At 48.6% G+C, this 19,749-nt stretch overlaps 1 protein-coding gene across 1 annotated transcript in view; it reads left to right on the forward strand.

Moving 5' to 3' along the window:
* Nucleotides 1-19,749, forward strand: part of LOC139383396 (echinoderm microtubule-associated protein-like 5) — a 59,041-nt gene that overhangs the window by 28,000 nt on the left and 11,292 nt on the right. Inside the window, exons 5-24 of the mRNA XM_071127930.1 lie at nt 1,443-1,628; nt 4,931-5,066; nt 5,314-5,334; nt 5,715-5,916; nt 8,373-8,510; nt 8,716-8,972; nt 9,718-9,930; nt 10,026-10,193; nt 10,852-10,958; nt 11,102-11,220; nt 11,711-11,897; nt 12,163-12,268; nt 12,688-12,781; nt 16,115-16,215; nt 16,315-16,508; nt 16,784-16,895; nt 17,095-17,222; nt 17,984-18,125; nt 18,248-18,400; nt 18,927-19,058. Of these exons, the coding sequence (XP_070984031.1) occupies nt 1,443-1,628; nt 4,931-5,066; nt 5,314-5,334; nt 5,715-5,916; nt 8,373-8,510; nt 8,716-8,972; nt 9,718-9,930; nt 10,026-10,193; nt 10,852-10,958; nt 11,102-11,220; nt 11,711-11,897; nt 12,163-12,268; nt 12,688-12,781; nt 16,115-16,215; nt 16,315-16,508; nt 16,784-16,895; nt 17,095-17,222; nt 17,984-18,125; nt 18,248-18,400; nt 18,927-19,058 (2,896 nt within the window). The remainder of the gene's footprint in view (nt 1-1,442; nt 1,629-4,930; nt 5,067-5,313; nt 5,335-5,714; nt 5,917-8,372; nt 8,511-8,715; nt 8,973-9,717; nt 9,931-10,025; nt 10,194-10,851; nt 10,959-11,101; nt 11,221-11,710; nt 11,898-12,162; nt 12,269-12,687; nt 12,782-16,114; nt 16,216-16,314; nt 16,509-16,783; nt 16,896-17,094; nt 17,223-17,983; nt 18,126-18,247; nt 18,401-18,926; nt 19,059-19,749) is intronic.

The raw sequence follows: 19,749 nt of genomic DNA on the forward strand, positions 1-19,749 counted from the left end.
TCTCTCTCTCTCCCCCCCTCCTTTGGTCTCATTATAAACCCTCCAGCCTCTCGTCTCCTCTCAGCAGTAATTTAGAGCAGTGAGGGGATTAGCCGCGGCCTGCGTGTCCCTGTCTTATCAGACCCAGGCAGGGCCAGCCAGGCGCCCACTCGCGCCGCCTCCATTCCCACTGCCTGCCTCCACAACAGGCTGAGGCTGAGCGGCACCATTATGATCACACAACTCAACACGACCTGCCCTCACGCCAAGCACCCACTCTCTTCCTGGGAACAACTTTCTGGCTTGACTTCCCCAACAGGATTAAGAACATCCTCCCCTGTGGTGTCCCAGGACCTCAGGCTGTGTAGTGGAGCTGATGATGCTGGCCTGTGATAATCAATCCCTCCTGTTAACACACTGGCCCTCTCTCCCTCAACAGTGTTAGTGATGCTCTCACCGGCTGGGCTGGTACCAGAGCTCATCCCTGGATCCTATCTTAGCTCTACAGACGTACAGCTCTCTTCTCGTCTGATACGTAGGACACACTACACTGCACTTAGTACCCTCAGTGTTGGGATATTGCTACACTCTACATCAAACTCAAAGGTTGTTTAGAAGTTGGTTTACTTAAAGCCTGTATGTATAATGCATCATGATTACACCTGTAGGCATTTTAGAAATGAACAGAGATCCAAGCTCTAGCTAAAGCTAGGGGGATAAACATTGGCATGAGAGACATCCTCCTAAGGCAGGAAATGAAAAAGGCTGTCATGTTCCAGCTGCTCCCTTTGACGAGTGCATCTCTCTGTGCTCTGACACGTGTCACGGTGCCAGTGTCTGGGCATAGGAAACCCAACACACACTCAACTCTTTCCTTTCATCTCCTCGTCAAGCAGACAAAGCGGCTCTCCGCGGTCTGGAATGTGCCCGTGCATCCCAATGACCTTGTTCATGAACTATGGTGGGCCTGGGCTTGATAGTGACCAGTGGTGGTGGAGACTGTGTGTGATGGTGATACCTGCCCTGAGGCAGGGTGTGTCTGCATGCTGATCAGCTGATTACAGCTCTGACCCCCAGCGTGGGTTCACCACTGTGGACTTGGTGAGGGATTTAGATTTGAGCCTTTGTGTGGAAGGTTAGATTTTAGTTTGTGTATGGAGATGGATCTGTGTGTGTGTGTGTCTGGGTGGGTGTGCATGCAAATTGAGATGTTACATGCAGTTACGTGCGCAATGTGATCCCAGTGTTTGTCTTTGTCATTTTGTATAGACCTTGTACTTTACAACATTAAACTAATGTTCACAAGTTAAAATGCTGCAGTCTTGTTTCCATGCTTGATAATGTTTTTGCATGATATTATTAATGTATGACTCTCAGGTAGAATGAGTTGGTTGATTTATTTATTAGCCACCCCGTTAAACTCAGTCTTCTCTCCTGTCTCCCCTGTTTGTTTCTGCGTTCAGTTTTGGAGCTTATGTGGCAACGCCCTGACCCCTAAGCGAGGAGTTTTTGGCAAAACGGGAGATCTCCAAACCATCCTCTGTCTGGCCTGTGCCAGAGATGAGGTCACATATTCAGGTGCCTTGAACGGTGACATCTACGTCTGGAAGGGCATCAACCTGATCCGGACAGTCCAAGGAGCCCATGGAGTAAGTGTGTGTGGTTGTTGGTTCTAACTTCAAATCAGCTTTAGTTCTGCCTCACTTCCTGGTGGTGTCTCTTGTTTATGTGTCACCCCTGTCAGTAGTGGGATGTAGTTTGGGGAATGCTAAGCAGCAGACTCTTCTCAAATCAAGAGATGTCATGCTATGCAGCTCAGGCTTGCATTCTGCTACAGCCCCCACATGTCTGTCTGTCTGCCTGCCTGCCTGTCTGCCTGCCTGTCTGCCTGCCTGCCTGCCTGTCTGCCTGCCTGCCTGCCTGCCTGCCTGCCTACACCCACCTTAGTGCTGACCAGTGGATGATTAAACCGGTCATCATCCATGTCCAACCTGCGACTGATCAACTCCTCCGTCTATACAGCATGGTTTATTTAGCCTGATGCCAGCATACAAGAGGACCGGTTTAGCAGGGTGACACCATGTCATGTAGCCTCTTTGGCTCTCTCTTATTTTCCTCAGTGAAATGAATCAGCCGTTTACTTCTCGGGATGAAATAATATCTGTGAGTTCAACAGCTGCATGCAGGGCTGGAGGGGTGGGGGAAGGGCCCTCTACGTTGGTCCATGTCTGTCCTCTACACTCCACACAGTCTGCTTCAGTCACTGTGTTGCACAGCAGGTGGCCCCCGGAGCCTGCCAATAAGTTGGGAAAAAACCAATGGTTCTAGCGCTTGATGTAACGCACCGTTGTGTTATCTCTTCGCGCAGCGGCTAGTTTCTAACTGTAACGCATTGTTGTGTTATCTCTTCGCGCAGCGGCTAGTTTCTAACTGTGACGCACCGTTGTGTTATCTCTTCGCGCAGTGGCTAGTTTCTAACTGTGGCGCACCGTTGTGTTATCTCTTCGCGCAGCGGCTAGTTTCTAACTGTAACGCACCGTTGTGTTATCTCTTCACGCAGCGGCTAGTTTCTAACTGTAACGCACCGTTTTGTTATCTCTTTACGCAGCGGCTAGTTTCTAACTGTAACGCACCGTTGTGTTATCTCTTCGCGCAGCGGCTAGTTTCTAACTGTAACGCACCGTTGTGTTATCTCTTCACGCAGCGGCTAGTTTCTAACTGTAACGCACCGTTGTGTTATCTCTTCGCGCAGCGGCTAGTTTCTAACTGTAACGCACCGTTGTGTTATCTCTTCACGCAGCGGCTAGTTTCTAACTGTAACGCACCGTTGTGTTATCTCTTCGCGCAGTGGCTAGTTTCTAACTGTAACGCACCGTTGTGTTATCTCTTCGCGCAGCGGCTAGTTTCTAACTGTAACGCACCGTTGTGTTATCTCTTCGCGCAGCAGCTAGTTTCTAACTGTAACGCACCGTTGTGTTATCTCTTCGCGCAGTGGCTAGTTTCTAACTGTGGCGCACCGTTGTGTTATCTCTTCGCGCAGCGGCTAGTTTCTAACTGTAACGCGCCGTTGTGTTATCTCTTCGCGCAGCGGCTAGTTTCTAACTGTAACGCACCGTTGTGTTATCTCTTCGCGCAGCGGCTAGTTTCTAACTGTAACGCACCGTTGTGTTATCTCTTCGCGCAGCGGCTAGTTTCTAACTGTAACGCACCGTTGTGTTATCTCTTCGCGCAGCGGCTAGTTTCTAACTGTAACGCACCGTTGTGTTATCTCTTCGCGCAGCGGCTAGTTTCTAACTGTGGCGCACCGTTGTGTTATCTCTTCGCGCAGCGGCTAGTTTCTAACTGTAACGCACCGTTGTGTTATCTCTTCGCGCAGTGGCTAGTTTCTAACTGTAACGCACCGTTGTGTTATCTCTTCGCGCAGCGGCTAGTTTCTAACTGTAACGCACCGTTGTGTTATCTCTTCGCGCAGCGGCTAGTTTCTAACTGTAACGCACCGTTGTGTTATCTCTTCGCGCAGTGGCTAGTTTCTAACTGTGGCGCACCGTTGTGTTATCTCTTCGCGCAGCGGCTAGTTTCTAACTGTAACGCGCCATTGTGTTATCTCTTCGCGCAGCGGCTAGTTTCTAACTGTAACGCGCCGTTGTGTTATCTCTTCGCGCAGCGGCTAGTTTCTAACTGTAACGCACCGTTGTGTTATCTCTTCGCGCAGCGGCTAGTTTCTAACTGTAACGCACCGTTGTGTTATCTCTTCGCGCAGCGGCTAGTTTCTAACTGTAACGCACCGTTGTGTTATCTCTTCGCGCAGCGGCTAGTTTCTAACTGTGGCGCACCGTTGTGTTATCTCTTCGCGCAGCGGCTAGTTTCTAACTGTAACGCACCGTTGTGTTAACTCTTCGCGCAGTGGCTAGTTTCTAACTGTAACGCACCGTTGTGTTATCTCTTCACGCAGCGGCTAGTTTCTAACTGTAACGCGCCATTGTGTTATCTCTTCGCGCAGCGGCTAGTTTCTAACTGTAACGCACCGTTGTGTTATCTCTTCGCGCAGCGGCTAGTTTCTAACTGTAACGCACCGTTGTGTTATCTCTTCGCGCAGCGGCTAGTTTCTAACTGTAACGCACCGTTGTGTTATCTCTTCGCGCAGCGGCTAGTTTCTAACTGTAACGCACCGTTGTGTTATCTCTTCGCGCAGCGGCTAGTTTCTAACTGTGGCGCACCGTTGTGTTATCTCTTCGCGCAGCGGCTAGTTTCTAACTGTAACGCACCGTTGTGTTATCTCTTCGCGCAGCGGCTAGTTTCTAACTGTAACGCACCGTTGTGTTATCTCTTCACGCAGCGGCTAGTTTCTAACTGTAACGCACCGTTGTGTTATCTCTTCGCGCAGCGGCTAGTTTCTAACTGTAACGCACCGTTGTGTTATCTCTTCGCGCAGCGGCTAGTTTCTAACTGTAACGCACCGTTGTGTTATCTCTTCGCGCAGCGGCTAGTTTCTAACTGTAACGCACCGTTGTGTTATCTCTTCACGCAGCGGCTAGTTTCTAACTGTAACGCACCGTTGTGTTATCTCTTCGCGCAGCGGCTAGTTTCTAACTGTAACGCACCGTTGTGTTATCTCTTCACGCAGCGGCTAGTTTCTAACTGTAACGCACCGTTGTGTTATCTCTTCACGCAGCGGCTAGTTTCTAACTGTAACGCACCGTTGTGTTATCTCTTCGCGCAGCGGCTAGTTTCTAACTGTAACGCACCGTTGTGTTATCTCTTTACGCAGCGGCTAGTTTCTAACTGTAACGCACCGTTGTGTTATCTCTTCGCGCAGCGGCTAGTTTCTAACTGTGAAAGCCTTGTCAGACACGTGTCGGCTGCAGCAGGGCTGTCGCTAGCTGCTGTACCGCTGGGCTGTCTTGTTCATTTGTGGTGCACATCCCCACTGACAGACTGTCTTTTCTTCCAGTCTGGGATTTTCAGCATGAATGCCTGTGAGGAGGGCTTTGCCACGGGGGGCCGGGACGGCTGTGTCCGGCTGTGGGATCTCAACTTCAAACCCATCACTGTTATCGATCTCAGGGAAACAGACCAGGGATATAAAGGTGACATACAACTCCCTCATCTACTCTCCTCTTCTCTAACCCCACACAGAGCCAGTCCACAGGATGCCAATGTGCACTGAGTCGTTAAATGAACCAGTGTGTTCTTCTCATGCTGTTTGATAGTACAGGCCTTTTTGTATGCCTCTAGAGCCCTTTCTATTACATCTAGAGGATGTATTCTAGGGACTAATAGTTGTTTCCTTTCTTCCTTCTTTCGCTTGATTTGTGGTCTTGGGCCTAACTGTAGCTAGAGGTGAAAATAGCGGAGGTGGGTAACAGTGAGCAGGGCACTGGACAATCAGAGTACTACCTCTGTTCTTATGTGTTGTGTTGTTCCATTCCCCTTGTTGGTTATTCAGTCCAAAGTCTTATTCTATTACTTGTATACATATTTATGTATGTACAGTATATGAATATGTATGAATATACTGTATATAGCTACATCAATTCCTTCTTACCCCAGAGACCGCCAACTACACTGTCTCCATAACAACTAATAGACTGTGTAGTCCTCTTGTATTCCTTCTGTCCTGTTCTGTTTCTAACAGCCACTCTGTGTGTAGGTGTCTGTCTGAATGTTTTTATTTATTAACTGTTTGTGCATGTGTGTGTGTGTGTGTGTGTGTGTGTGTGTGTGTGTGTTGGCAGGGTTGTCAGTGCGCAGCGTGTGTTGGCGAGGAGATCACATCTTGGTGGGCACCCAGGACAGTGAGATCTTTGAGGTGGTGGTCCACGATCGCACCAAGCCCTTCCTCATCATGCAGGGTCACTGTGAGGGGGAGCTGTGGGCGCTGGCTGTGCACCCCACCAAGCCCCTGGCCATGACCGGCAGCGATGACCGTTCAGTCAGGTGGGTGACCAAGCACAACCACTGTCAAACCCTAGGATTAGTTTATGCTCATTAGAACTACAGTATCCCTCCCACAAATGCAGTTACCCTCAATGATCTGGTGTGTCCAAAGCAATGTGTATATATACAGGTACACATATTCAGGTACTTATATGGTTCATTAAGGAATTGGACCCACATGAGTACTTACAAAGCTGTCTCTGTCTCTCCCTCTGTCTCTTCCTCTGTCTCTGTCTCTGCCTCTGTCTCTGCCTCTGCCTCTGTCTCTGCCTCTGTCTCTGCCTCTCCCTCTGTCTCTGTCTCTCCCTCTGTCTCTCCCTCTGTCTGTCTCTCCATCTGTCTCTCCCTCTGTCTCTGTCTGCCTCTCCCTCTCCCTCTGTCTCTGTCTCTCCCTCTGTCTCTGTCTTTCCATCTGTCTCTCCCTCTGTCTCTGTCTGCCTCTCCCTCTGTCTCTGTCTCTTCCTCTGTCTCTGTCTCTGCCTCTCCCTCTCCCTCTGTCTCTCCCTCTGTCTCTCCCTCTGTCTCTGTCTGCCTCTCCCTCTGTCTCTGTCTCTCCCCCTGTCTCTCCCTCTGTCTCTGTCTCTCCCTCTGTCTCTCCCTCTCTCTCCCTTTGTCTCTGTCTCTCCCTTTGTCTCTCCCTCTGTCTCTGTCTCTCCCTTTGTCTCTTCCTCTGTCTCTGTCTCTCCCTTTGTCTCTTCCTCTGTCTCTGTCTCTCCCTTTGTCTCTCCCTCTGTCTGTCTCTCCCTCTGTCTCTCCCTTTGTCTCTTCCTCTGTCTCTGTCTCTGCCTTTGTCTCTTCCTCTGTCTCCCCCTCTCTCCCTCCCTCCCTCCCTCTGTCTCAGTCGCTCCCTCTCTCTGTCTCCACCCCTCTCTCTCTCCCGCTGTCTCTCCTTCTGTCTCTCCCTTTGTCTCTGTCTCTCCCTTTGTCTCCGTCTCTCCCATTGTCTCTGTCTCTACCCCTCTCTGTCTCTCCATCTGTCTCTGTCTCTCCCTCTATCTCTCCCTCTCTCTGTCTCTCCCTCTATCTCTCCCTCTCTCTCCCTGTCTTTGTCTCTGTCTCTCCCTCTGTCTCTCTCTGTCACTCTCTCTCTCTGTCTCTCCCTCTGTCTCTCCCTCTCCCTCTGTCTCTCCCTCTGTCTCTGTCTCTCCCTCTCTCTGTCTCTCCCTCTGTCTCTCCCTCTGTCTCTGTCTCTCCCACTCTCTGTCTCTCTCTGTCTCTCCCTCTATCTCTCCCTCTCTCTCTGTCTCTCCCTCTGTCTGTCTCTCCCTCTGTCTGTCTCTCCCTCTGTCTGTCTCTCCCTCTGTCTGTCTCTCCCTCTGTCTGTCTCTCTCTCTCTGTCTCTCCATCTCTCTGTCTCACCCTCTCTCTGTCTCTCCCTCTCTCTCTCTGTCTCTCCCTCTATCTCTCTCTCTCCCTCTGTCTCTCGCTGTCTTTTTCTGTCTCTCCCTCTGTCTCTCTCTGTCACTCTCTCTCTCTGTCTCTCCCTCTCCCTCTGTCTCTCCCTCTCTCTGTCTCTCCCTCTCTCTGTCTCTCTCTGTCTCTCCCTCTATCTCTCTCTCTCCCTCTGTCTCTCGCTGTCTTTCTGTCTCTCCCGTTGTCTCTGTCTCTGTCTCTCCCGTTGTCTCTGTCTCTGTCTCTCCATTTATCTCTGTCTCTCCCTCTCTCTGTATCTCCCTATGTCTCTCCCTCTGTCTCTGTCTCTCCCGTTGTCTCTGTCTCTGTCTCTCCCTTTATCTCTGTCTCTCCCTCTGTCTCTCCCTCTGTCTCTCCCTGTCTTTGTCTCTGTCTCTCCCTCTCTCTCCCTCTCCCTCTGTCTCTCCCTCTGTCTCTCCCTGTCTTTGCCTCTCCCTCTCCCTCTCTCTGTCTCTCTCTCTGTCTCTCCCTCTGCCTCTCCCTCTCCCTCTGTCTCTCCCTCTCTCTCCCTCTCCATCTCCCTCTGTCTCTCCCTGTCTTTGCCTCTCCCTCTCTCTGTCTCTCCCTCTGTCTCTCCCTCTCTCTGTCTCTCCCTCTCTCTGTCTCTCCCTCTCTCTGTCTCTCCCTCTCTCTGTCTCTCCCTCTCTCTGTCTCTCCCTCTCTCTGTCTCTCTCTGTCTCTGTCTCTCTCTGTCTCTGTCTCTCCCTTTATCTCTGTCTCTCCCTCTCTCTGTCTCTCCCTGTCTTTGTCTCTGTCTCTCCCTTTGTCTCTGTCTCTCCCTCTCTCTGTCTCTCCCTGTCTTTTTCTCTGTCTCTCCCTCTCTCTGTCTCTCCCTCTGTCTCTCCCTGTCTTTTTCTCTGTCTCTCCCTCTCTCTGTCTCTCCCTCTCTCTGTCTCTCCCTCTCTCTGTCTCTCCCTCTGTCTCTCCCTCTGTCTCTGGCTCTCCCTCTCTCTGTCTCTCCCTCTGTCTCTGGCTCTCCCTCTCTCTGGCTCTCCCTCTCTCTGTCTCTCCCTCTATCTCTCCCTCCGTCTCTGTCTCTATAGAATATGGAGCCTTATAGATCATGCGCTGATAGCTCGCTGTAATATGGAGGAACCTATCCGCTGTGCAGCTGTGAGCACGGACGGCATTCACCTGGCGCTGGGCATGAAGGACGGCTCCTTCACCGTCCTACGGGTCAGGTGAGTACAGGGCAGAGGTCAAAGGGCACATCAGATTTTTTTCTGATTAGCTTGGTATGAACTTCCTTTTTTTGCAATTTCATTACTCATGAACAATATGACAAGTTAGTGGATGCTTGGATACTCAATTTGATTAGAGAATTGTTGTTTCTTATTTAAAGAATATAGTGAATGACCTTTCCAGTAACGTCCTCCCACTCCACAGAGATATGACAGAGGTGGTCCACATCAAAGACAGGAAGGAGGCCATCCATGAGCTGAAGTACTCTCCTGACGGAGCTCACCTGGCCGTGGGCTCCAATGATAACTCTGTAGACATCTACGGCGTGGTGCAGAGGTACAAGAAGGTGGGAGAGTGCATCGGCTCCACTAGCTTCATCACACACATGGACTGGTCCACAGACAGCAAGTATCTTCAGACCAATGACGGCAACAGAAAGAGGCTCTTCTACAGGATGCCAAGTAAGTCTGTCGATGAGACGTCTCAGCATGTCGATAAATGACACTGTGAAGAGCCTTGTTCTCTATGGGAAGGAAAATGCACCGGCTAAGACAGGATTTCTCTTGTGTCGTTTCTACACTGTTATGAATGATATTCAACAGCTATACGTGTCATGTATGCCTTGTTGTAGGGCTAGGGTTGTGACGATTGTGGAGTTTTGGGTAACGGTTAATTGTCATTCAAATGGCCATCTTTGACAATGAGCTAGTACATATAACACAGCCTTGGTGACACCCCTGGCTCAAAAACAAATGGTTTTGACTGCTTGGAACGTTTGGAAATGTAGCTTCTCCTCTTGACTGTGCCGCCCCGTTGTAAAATGATGAACAACTTTACCAACTTCATGTAAAAAATGTTCAGCTGCTGTTGTGTAAACTACTGTGTTGTGTAAACTACTGTGTTGTGTAAACTACTGTGTTGTGTAAACTACTGTGTTGTGTAAACTACTGTGTTGTGTAAACTACTGTGTATCTACTTGAAAATACATTTGAATCCCCTCCCCCTTCTAATATGACTGTATCGAGACGATTATGATGTTTATTCTTTTTCGTTTGGTCATTGTCCATAATTGACGGTTACACAGTTATACGATAATTGTGCCAGCCCTACATATGGCCATGAGACAACATTGTCATGATGACTAATGTGCTGCTCATTTGATGCTTTAGTTGCACATGATGGAGTTATTACTGTCTTTCTGCACAGGCGGTAAAGAGGTCACCAACAGGGAAGAGCTGAAGCTGGTGCAGTGGTCCTCGTGGACGTGTGTGCTGGGCCCCGAGGTCAACGGAATATGGCCCAAATACTCAGAGATCAATGACATCAACTCTGTTGACGCCAACTTTAATAATCAAGTTTTAGTAACCGCAGATGATTATGGACTAGTGAAACTATTACGGTACCCGTGTGTAAGAAAAGGTGAGGATTTCCATGAGTTCCTCTATTCGTTGATGTGACGTTGTCAGTTCATGCATTCACCAATTAACCTGGAACTACTCTTCTCTCTATCCCAGGTGCAAAGTTTAAAAAGTATTTAGGTCACTCTGCCCATATAACCAATGCCAGGTGGTCACATGACTACCAGTGGGTGATAACCATTGGTGGAGCTGACCACTCAGTTTTCCAGTGGAAGTTTGTCACAGACAGGAAGTCGAAGGAAGCTCTTCACATAGCACCTCAAGGTACGTCGCTGACCCATTTCTATTACTGCCCCTGTTCTATTCTAGAACATCACTCCTGCTCAATGTGAATATGACTCTGAAGTGCAGCGAAGTCTGTGACCCTTCCCCTTGAATGATGTTCCTTATCCCAGCTAAAAGCTTTCCACATCAGCTCATAGACGAGCACTTTTGTGTTTGTGTACAGCTCCTACAACCTTGTCCTCGTTTGTAAGTCATGTTTCTCAACTAAATGGTCTCAGAGCTGCGCTGCGCTTTGTCAAGTGAAACCACACACTAACTGCCTTTCCATTTAATTTTCCTAATGGACCAGCGGGTACCGGCCTGGCAGTGCCAGGGCTACTCACTGCCTGGTCTTGGCACAGCCAACCGAGTCTCTCTGCATCAGCATTTTTATGTCTCAGTCTGAGTAATAGGGCTGTGGAACAGGGCAAGCAGTCCACCACTTAAGACTTTTCAAAGGCTTGCTTGATGAAAATGAGATGTCATCTTCACCCAGCAAACTAATTGCTCTGTGATCCACTTTGGTGTTGGCTAAAATGGTACTCAATACTGGTTGTCTGCTAGTTCTGGATTAGTGTGTTTAACCCTATTGAACAGACTGATGTGGGAGCAGCTGGGTGGTAGAATAGAAATGATGTAGTCTTCTTCTCTCCCGCAGAGACGTTGGGCGACTCCAACAGTGAGGAGTCGGACTCAGACCAGTCAGACGTGCCTGAGATGGACTCCGAAATCGAGCAGGAGACACACCTCACATATCGGCGGCAGGTTAGTGACACAACACCTGCTCTCCTCTCAGATGGCTTTGCCTTTGAAAATGACACATTTATGAACATTGCATATGGAAAACAATTGCTGTTACATTGAGTAAAAACCTTAACAGATTCCTCATGTTGTGTTTCCATGTCCAGATTTACAAAGAAGATCTACCTCAGCTCAAAGAGCTGTCCAAGGAGAAGCACCGTGCGGTGGCCATGAAGAAGAGGGAGAGAGCACCAGGGAGCGGGTTGAAGCTACACTTCATCCACGGGTTAGGACACCTCATTACCATCATCCATGGCAGCACCACATACCATCATCCATGGCAGCACCACGTACCATCATCCATGGCAGCACCACGTACCATCATCCATGGCAGCACCACATACCATCATCCATGGCAGCACCACATACCATCATCCATGGCAGCACCACGTACCATCATCCATGGCAGCACCACGTACCATCATCCATGGCAGCACCACGTACCATCATCCATGGCAGCACCACGTACCATCATCCATGGCAGCACCACGTACCATCATCCATGGCAGCACCACATACCATCATCCATGGCAGCACCACGTACCATCATCCATGGCAGCACCACATACCATCATCCATGGCAGCACCACGTACCATCATCCATGGCAGCACCACGTACCATCAAACATCACACAAGCAAGAGATAGATTGTGACTGATATGAATCATTCATTATTATTGATCTCAATAATTGCTCCCTGTGTTGTGGTGCTCCAGCTACAGAGGCTACGACTGCAGGAACAACCTGTTCTACACCCAGACAGGGGAGATGGTGTACCACGTGGCGGCCGTGGGGGTGGTGTACAACCGACAGCAGAACACCCAGCGCTTCTACATGGGCCATGACGACGACATCCTGTGCCTGGCCATCCACCCCCTCAAGGACTATGTAGCAACAGGCCAGGTAGGTAGAACTGCTACCAATGAACTATTCAGAGACGGGGATAGAGTAGCAACCCTTCTCAGGGCCTAAGGGTAGAGAGGCTGACCTCTGAGGGTGCCTTTGGGAGATGGAGGCTCATATGCTTATAGTGCAGAGTAACCAAAGATGATTTCCTACTGCCAAGACTGTGCTAAAAACGATTGAATTGTCATGAATGGGTGTGGAAGTTGCTGTGGATGAGTGGAAGCATTATGTGGAAGCTAATTGTATTCTTCTGTCTGTCCAGGTGGGGCGAGACTCTTCCATCCACGTATGGGACACAGAGGTTATGACACCCCTGTCTGTGTTGAAAGGATTCCACCAACTGGGAGTGTGTGCCTTGGACTTCTCAGGTAATATCCCAGAGTTGTTTACAGCTGCTTTCCATACACTCTCCAGATAATGTAACACATTGAACACAACAACAACCCATTTTTGCTTTAATCTAACCTGACATTCTCAGTCAGCCATGAAGAAAAATAACTCTTCCTTCACACAGGAGGGGCGAGTTAAAATCTGTGCCAATTTAAGAGCATCGCTCTGAACAAACATGTTACAGAGATAGTGTACTCTGGCAGGCTGGCACATCAAGGAAAAGGCGCTCATCTCTCTCCCACTAATTGGCCACAGACCGAGGCATAGCTGCCATTACATGCCATGGATCATACCAGGGAGCAGGCTAGTTTACTGTTCCTCACAAAACAAGAGTAAATAAGAAGCCTCCCTGTGAATTTTGTATTGAATGAAGTTGTGTTTTGTTGTTCTTCCTCAGCGGATGGCAAGCGACTGGCCTCGGTGGGGCTGGATGACAACCACACCATTGTCCTTTGGGACTGGAGGAAGGGGGAGAAGCTCTCAGCCATCAGGTTGGTACAGTACAGTGGCTGTTATGGCATCTCAGATGAGCCATTCAGATCTCAACAGCCGTCTCCTTGATAGGCAGAGACTAGAGAGGTGAAAGGTCAAGATAAGTCCTAGTGGGTTGACATGATTTAGGAACACTGCGCTCTTACTGATGAAAAACAAGAACAGAGAATGTTTTCTGTTTTCTCTGTGAGTTAGCTCGTGTTATACATGTTGATCTCATAATACTAGTTTTGGTGCAGATTCAGTTTGGTTGTATTCATGGAAATGTGAGATCTTTGTCCACAGGCTATAACTCGGTCAGTAGTCCCTGCAGGATAAATTAGTCATCCAGCCCCACTGATTCACAGATACGTGTCCAGCCATGCAATGTCGAGCATCTCAACCATCCCCTGGCCATTGTACAGTACAGGCTCCAGAGCTGAGAGAACAACAACAAGTACATCAATGCTCTCGATCTAAACCTTCCCTTTAATTCTCTAGACAACTTGAGCACCGCCACTTTAAATGTGGACATTTATATAGGAGGGTTCACTGGTTGATTGATAAAGAGAGGAGGGAGGGGAACCACCCTGCAGACTTTCTGAATAGAGAACACTTGGCCCTGCCAACTCACAGTTGAATGATTCAAGTGTATGTCTGGAGCAGATCTCCTGCCCATCCATCTTAACCTGGATCCATCTTAACCCGGATCCATCTTAACCCGGATCCATCTTAACCCGGATCCATCTTAACCCGGATCCATCTTAACCCGGATCCATTTTAACCCGGATCCATTTTAACCCGGATCCATCTTAACCCGGATCCATCTTAACCCGGATCCATCTTAACCCGGATCCATCTTAACCCGGATCCATCTTAACCCGGATCCATCTTAACCCGGATCCATCTTAACCCGGAACCATCTTAACCCGGATCCATTTTAACCCGGATCCATTTTAACCCGGATCCATCTTAACCCGGATCCATCTTAACCCGGATCCATCTTAACCCGGATCCATCTTAACCCGGATCCATCTTAACCCGCATCCATCTTAACCCGCATCCATTTTAACCCGCATCCATCTTAACCCGGATCCATCTTAACCCGGATCCATCTTAACCTGGGCGCTAATCTCAAATTAAAAGTGCCCGTTTAGAAATAGACAATTATGTAAAATCGAAATGGCAATTCAAACGAGCAAACATCCAATATCCAGGACTTCAAAATAGTAATCTAGCATCTATATGGACACCCCCATTTCTCCCAGTCTTTGCTGGTCTTGTTCCTCTATGGCTTTGCACTTGATATTCATAGCTTTAATACAGTCTATTGGAATTCCATCAGGCTGGTTAGAGCCTGCGTGCCGTAGCTGTTGTGTACTGTGCTCCCGTGGCAGCTCAGAGACAGCTTGGAGCTGCACTAATCTCCTTTGCAGGCCCTGGTGGGCAGTGCAGTGAGGCGGACAGAGGGAAATGGGGCCTGACAGAGCCTGCCTTGTGCACTGCACTGCCTAGTCCTCAGCTGGGAGAGGAGCATGGTGAGGGGAAGAGATAGAGTAGAGGGAGGAAAAAGAGAGAGGGAGAGGAAGAGAGAGGGATGGAAGGGAGTGAGTGAGAAGGCTTGAAAGGGATCTAGAGATGAAGTAGGTGTCAGTTCTGCTCTGGCCTCAGTGAGTGAGAAGGCTTGAAAGGGATCGAGAGATGAAGTAGGTGTCAGTTCTGCTCTGGCCTCAGTGAGTGAGAAGGCTTGAAAGGGATCGAGAGATGAAGTAGGTGTCAGTTCTGCTCTGGCCTCAGTGAGTGAGAAGGCTTGAAAGGGATCTAGAGATGAAGTAGGTGTCAGTTCTGCTCTGGCCTCAGTGAGTGAGAAGGCTTGAAAGGGATCGAGAGATGAAGTAGGTGTCAGTTCTGCTCTGGCCTCAGTGAGTGAGAATGCTTGAAAGGGATCGAGAGATGAAGTAGGTGTCAGTTCTGCTCTGGCCTCAGTGAGCTTGAAAGGGATAGAGAGATGAAGTAGGTGTCAGTATAGCTCTGGCCTCAGTGAGCTTGAAAGGGATAGAGAGATGAAGTAGGTGTCAGTTCTGCTCTGGCCTCAGTGAGTGAGAAGGCTTGAAAGGGATTGAGAGATGAAGTAGGTATCAGTACAGCTCTGGCCTCAGTGAGCTTGAAAGGAATCGAGAGATGTAGTAGGTGTCAGTTCTGCTCTGGCCTCAGTGAGTGAGAAGGCTTGAAAGGGATCGAGAGATGAAGTAGGTGTCAGTATAGCTCTTGCCTCAGTGAGCTTGAAAGGGATTGAGAGATGAAGTAGGTGTCAGTACAGCTCTTGCCTCAGTGAGCTTGAAAGGGACCGAGAGATGAAGTAGGTATCAGTACAGCTCTGGCCTCAGTGAGGGCCATGTAGTGATGCAGCAGCACAAATGCCAGTGATTAGGGAGCCATCCCAGAGTGCACTACGCTCCATTGGATCAGACAGGAAAGGCCAGTGATTAGGAAGCCATCCCAGAGTGCACTATGCTCCATTGGATCAGACAGGAAAGGCCAGTGATTAGGGAGCCATCCCAGAGTGCACTACGCTCCATTGGATCAGACAGGAAAGGCCAGTGATTAGGGAGCCATCCCAGAGTGCACTACGCTCCATTGGACCAGACAGGAAAGGCCAGTGATTAGGAAGCCATCCCAGAGTGCACTACGCTCCATTGGATCAGACAGGAAAGGCCAGTGATTAGGAAGCCATCCCAGAGTGCACTACGCTCCATTGGACCAGACAGGAAAGGCCAGTAATTAGGGAGCCATCCCAGAGTGCACTACGCTCCATTGGACCAGACAGGAAAGGCCAGTAATTAGGGAGCCATCCCAGAGTGCACTACGCTCCATTGGACCAGACAGGAAAGGCCAGTGATTAGGGAGCCATCCCAGAGTGCACTACGCTCCATTGGACCAGACAGGAAAGGCCAGTGATTAGGGAGCCATCCCAGAGTGCACTACGCTCCATTGGACCAGACAGGAAAGGCCAGTGATTAGGGAGCCATCCCAGAGTGCACTACGCTCCATTGGATCAGACAGGAAAGGCCAGTGATTAGGGAGCCATCCCAGAGTGCACTACGCTCCATTGGATCAGACAGGAAAGGCCAGTGATTAGGAGCCATCCCAGAGTGCACTACGCTCCATTGGATCAGACAGGAAAGGCCACTGATCCTTATTGTTCATATGTGAAGTGATTAAGAGCCCTTAGGGAGGGTGGCAGCCACACTATGCAGATGCACAGTATACTAACTGCCTTCTAAGTGTATTCCTCTTCCATTTCAGATCCACAGTATTTTTGTGTGAATGGAATTAATGCAATCATTTTTCAGGGGAAGCAAGGATAAGATTTTCGTCATCAAAGTGAATCCATACTGTCCTGACAAGCTCATCACAGCAGGAATAAAGCATATGAAGTTCTGGCATAAAACAGGTAAGAGACCCCAAAGTCAGACGAGAGTTGACTCGGCAGTGTCTCGAGGAACGGTGTGATGTGTTGTCATGTGAGTTACTGACACAACCTTTCTTTCAGGTGGTGGTCTGATCGGGCGTAAGGGCAACATGGGGAAGACCGAGACGATGATGTGTGCTGTGTATGGCTGGACAGAGGAGATGGTGTTCTCGGGGACGTGCACAGGAGACATCTGTATCTGGAGAGACATGTTCCTGGTGAAGACAGTCAAAGCCCATGATGGCCCAGTCTTCAGTATGCACGCCCTGGAGAAGGTACTGGAAGGGAAGGGGTTAACACACTGGCCATTTGAAATGTCAAATAGAGACGGCTCTCTCTGTTTCTATCTCTCTCTTTCTTCCTCTCTCGCTATATCTGTTTCTCTCTTTGTTTGTGCCATTACAATTCTGATGGTGTAGTATTGTCAATGAAGAGAGTACTAGGATTGTATTATTTCAGTTGTCAGTTTTATACAAAGATGCTATGTGAGTGATTAAAGAAGAGAGATTCTAATCTATCTCCTGTTCTCTCGTGATGTTCCACTCTGTAGGGATTTGTGACCGGAGGGAAGGACGGCATAGTGGCTCTGTGGGACAACACCTTTGAGAGATGCCTCAAGACGTACGCCATCAAGAGAGCAGTCCTCGCTCCAGGCTCCAAAGGTAAAAAGACCACCGTTCTCTCATACCGCCACCGTGGAGCCAATCACATTACATACTGGGCTCATAGCTCCAACGCCAATGGAATCAGTCAGTGGAAATCCATTTAAACACTCAATCCGTTTAGCTTTAATGAAGATTGCTTCCTCTGCCCCTGGTTAAAGTGAAGATCTTTGACGTTATCCTATAATTCACTCTATAGGGTTGCTGTTGGAGGACAACCCTTCCATACGTGCCATATCTCTTGGTCATGGTTATATACTGGTGGGGACAAAGAATGGCGAGATTCTGGAGGTGGATAAGAGTGGACCCATCACCTTGCTGGTCCAGGTGAGCGGTTACACAGAGTTACATACAGTGTAATTAAAAAGTCAACTGTCTGCTGTGCTCCAGCTGTAACTCCGGCCAGCAGGGATGTGTCAGCCAGGTTTTTGCCGTTTGGTTTTGTGGGAGCCAGTGAGATGTCAGTAATGAAGGGGTCAGCTGGGGGCACATTATTTTGGGGTTTAAAGCCTGCAAACAGACTGGCAGTGAGGGGAACTGTCCCATCACTTTGGAAACCATTGTAAAACTACTGTACACTACAGTTGAAGGCATTCAGTTGTACAACTGACTAGGTATCCCCACTTCCCTCTACCTGCAATAATGTTGCAGAAAAAGTTAGGCAACTATTTTACAAGACTGATACATTTGCACTGCAGACTTTTAATTTTGTAAATTCAAATTCCCCAGGCCTCCTTTGACCCAGAGGAAACCCAGAACTAATGCTATTGATTTATTTTGTTAAATGCTCTAGAGCAAATGAGCAATTTCTTATGGGTGAAGCCAAGCAACAGAAGCTATGGCTCCTCCATTGATTTTCATGATGCACTTAATAATTCTAACAATAAATCTGTGGATGTGTGCTTGCCAAATACAAGGCTATGCTAGACATGTATTTATTTAACTAAGTATATAAAATATTTTATGTAGGGGTCAGAAGATGGTTCACCCTATAAAATGTGGTTCCTTACTCCTTTCTCTCTGACCTTGATTAGGTTGAACTGAGCTGCACTGAATTCAATGATATTGTCTATTTGATGGGTCCACAGGGTCACATGGAGGGTGAGGTGTGGGGCCTGGCCACTCATCCTCATCTCCCTCTCTGTGCCACTGTCAGCGATGACAAAACCCTGCGTATATGGGACCTGTCCCCCAGCCACTGTATGCTGGCTGTACGCAAACTCAAGAAAGGTGAGTCACTCAACCCTCAAAATAGAGAAGTCTATGCTACATTCATTCACCTCCTTCCTTTCTTTCTGTGGTGCATTCTTACAGTTATTAGGTGCATTGGTACTAACTGACGTCCTCCATAGGGGGGCGCTGCTGCTGCTTCTCCCCTGAGGGCAAGGCCCTGGCGGTGGGCCTGAACGACGGCAGCTTCCTCATCGTCAACGCAGACACCCTGGAGGACCTCGTGTCCTTCCACCACCGCAAGGACATAATCTCAGACATACGCTTCTCACCAGGTCAGATGCCCGCCTCCCTCCACCTCTCCCTCTCTTCATCCCTCCCTCCCTCCCTATAAACCCCATCCAGATATTCTTCCCTGAGGAAAGAAAGACAGAATGTAAAAGTGAACTTTCTTAAAAATAAATCAAAAGTAAGCAGAGATGTGGCCAGGTATTCATATTTCCCCCTGCTGTGAGGAGAAGAGGTATTGCTGCAGGCTTGACCCAAATACACTACTGTATGTAACAAGGCCAGGCAGGGAGAGACAAAGTCTGTCTGAGTGGGAAGAGAGTAGTGGGGGAGGATAAAGTGAGAGCTAGAAACTAAACTCTCGATCCAGTTTCCCAACACATCACCGATAGTAACTTAAAAGGGTTCGAAGATAGTTGTTTTTGTTATAAAGAATTGTGACCACATACTGTAGATATGGAGTCAGAGTTTATTTTATATGTGTTGTTGTCTTGGCTGCTGATCAGAAGGTCTGTCAGTCTTGTGAAACACATGAGGAAACCCTTTTGAAACATGGCTGCTGTGTTTATTCAGGTGCAGGGAAGTACCTGGCGGTGGCGTCGGGCGACAGCTTTGTGGACATCTATAATGTGATGAGCAGCAAGAGGGTGGGGGTGTGCAAGGGGTCCCTAATCTACATCACCCATCTGGACTGGGACAAGAGAGGTAAACATGTTGGTTTAACATCTACATCACCCATCTGGACTGGGACAAGAGAGGTAAACATGTTGGTTTAACATCTACATCACCCATCTGGACTGGGACAAGAGAGGTAAACATGTTGGTTTAACATCTACATCACCCATCTGGACTGGGACAAGAGAGGTAAACATGTTGGTTTAACATCTACATCACCCATCTGGACTGGGACAAGAGAGGTAAACATGTTGGTTTAACATCTACATCACCCATCTGGACTGGGACAAGAGAGGTAAACATGTTGGTTTAACATCTACATCACCCATCTGGACTGGGACAAGAGAAGTAAACATGTTGGTTTAACATCTACACCACCCATCTGGACTGGGACAAGAGAGGTAAACATGTTGGTTTAACATCTACATCACCGATCTGGACTGGGACAAGAGAGGTAAACATGTTGGTTTAACATCTACATCACCCATCTGGACTGGGACAAGAGAGGTAAACATGTTGGTTTAACATCTACATCACCCATCTGGACTGGGACAAGAGAGGTAAACATGTTGGTTTAACACCTACATCACCCATCTGGACTGGGACAAGAGAGGTAAACATGTTGGTTTAACATCTACATCACCCATCTGGACTGGGACAAGAGAGGTAAACATGTTGGTTTAACATCTACATCACCCATCTGGACTGGGACAAGAGAGGT

The sequence above is a fragment of the Oncorhynchus clarkii genome, chromosome 25, assembly GCF_045791955.1.
Source record: "Oncorhynchus clarkii lewisi isolate Uvic-CL-2024 chromosome 25, UVic_Ocla_1.0, whole genome shotgun sequence".
In the NCBI taxonomy this organism is placed as follows: Eukaryota; Metazoa; Chordata; class Actinopteri; order Salmoniformes; family Salmonidae; genus Oncorhynchus; species Oncorhynchus clarkii.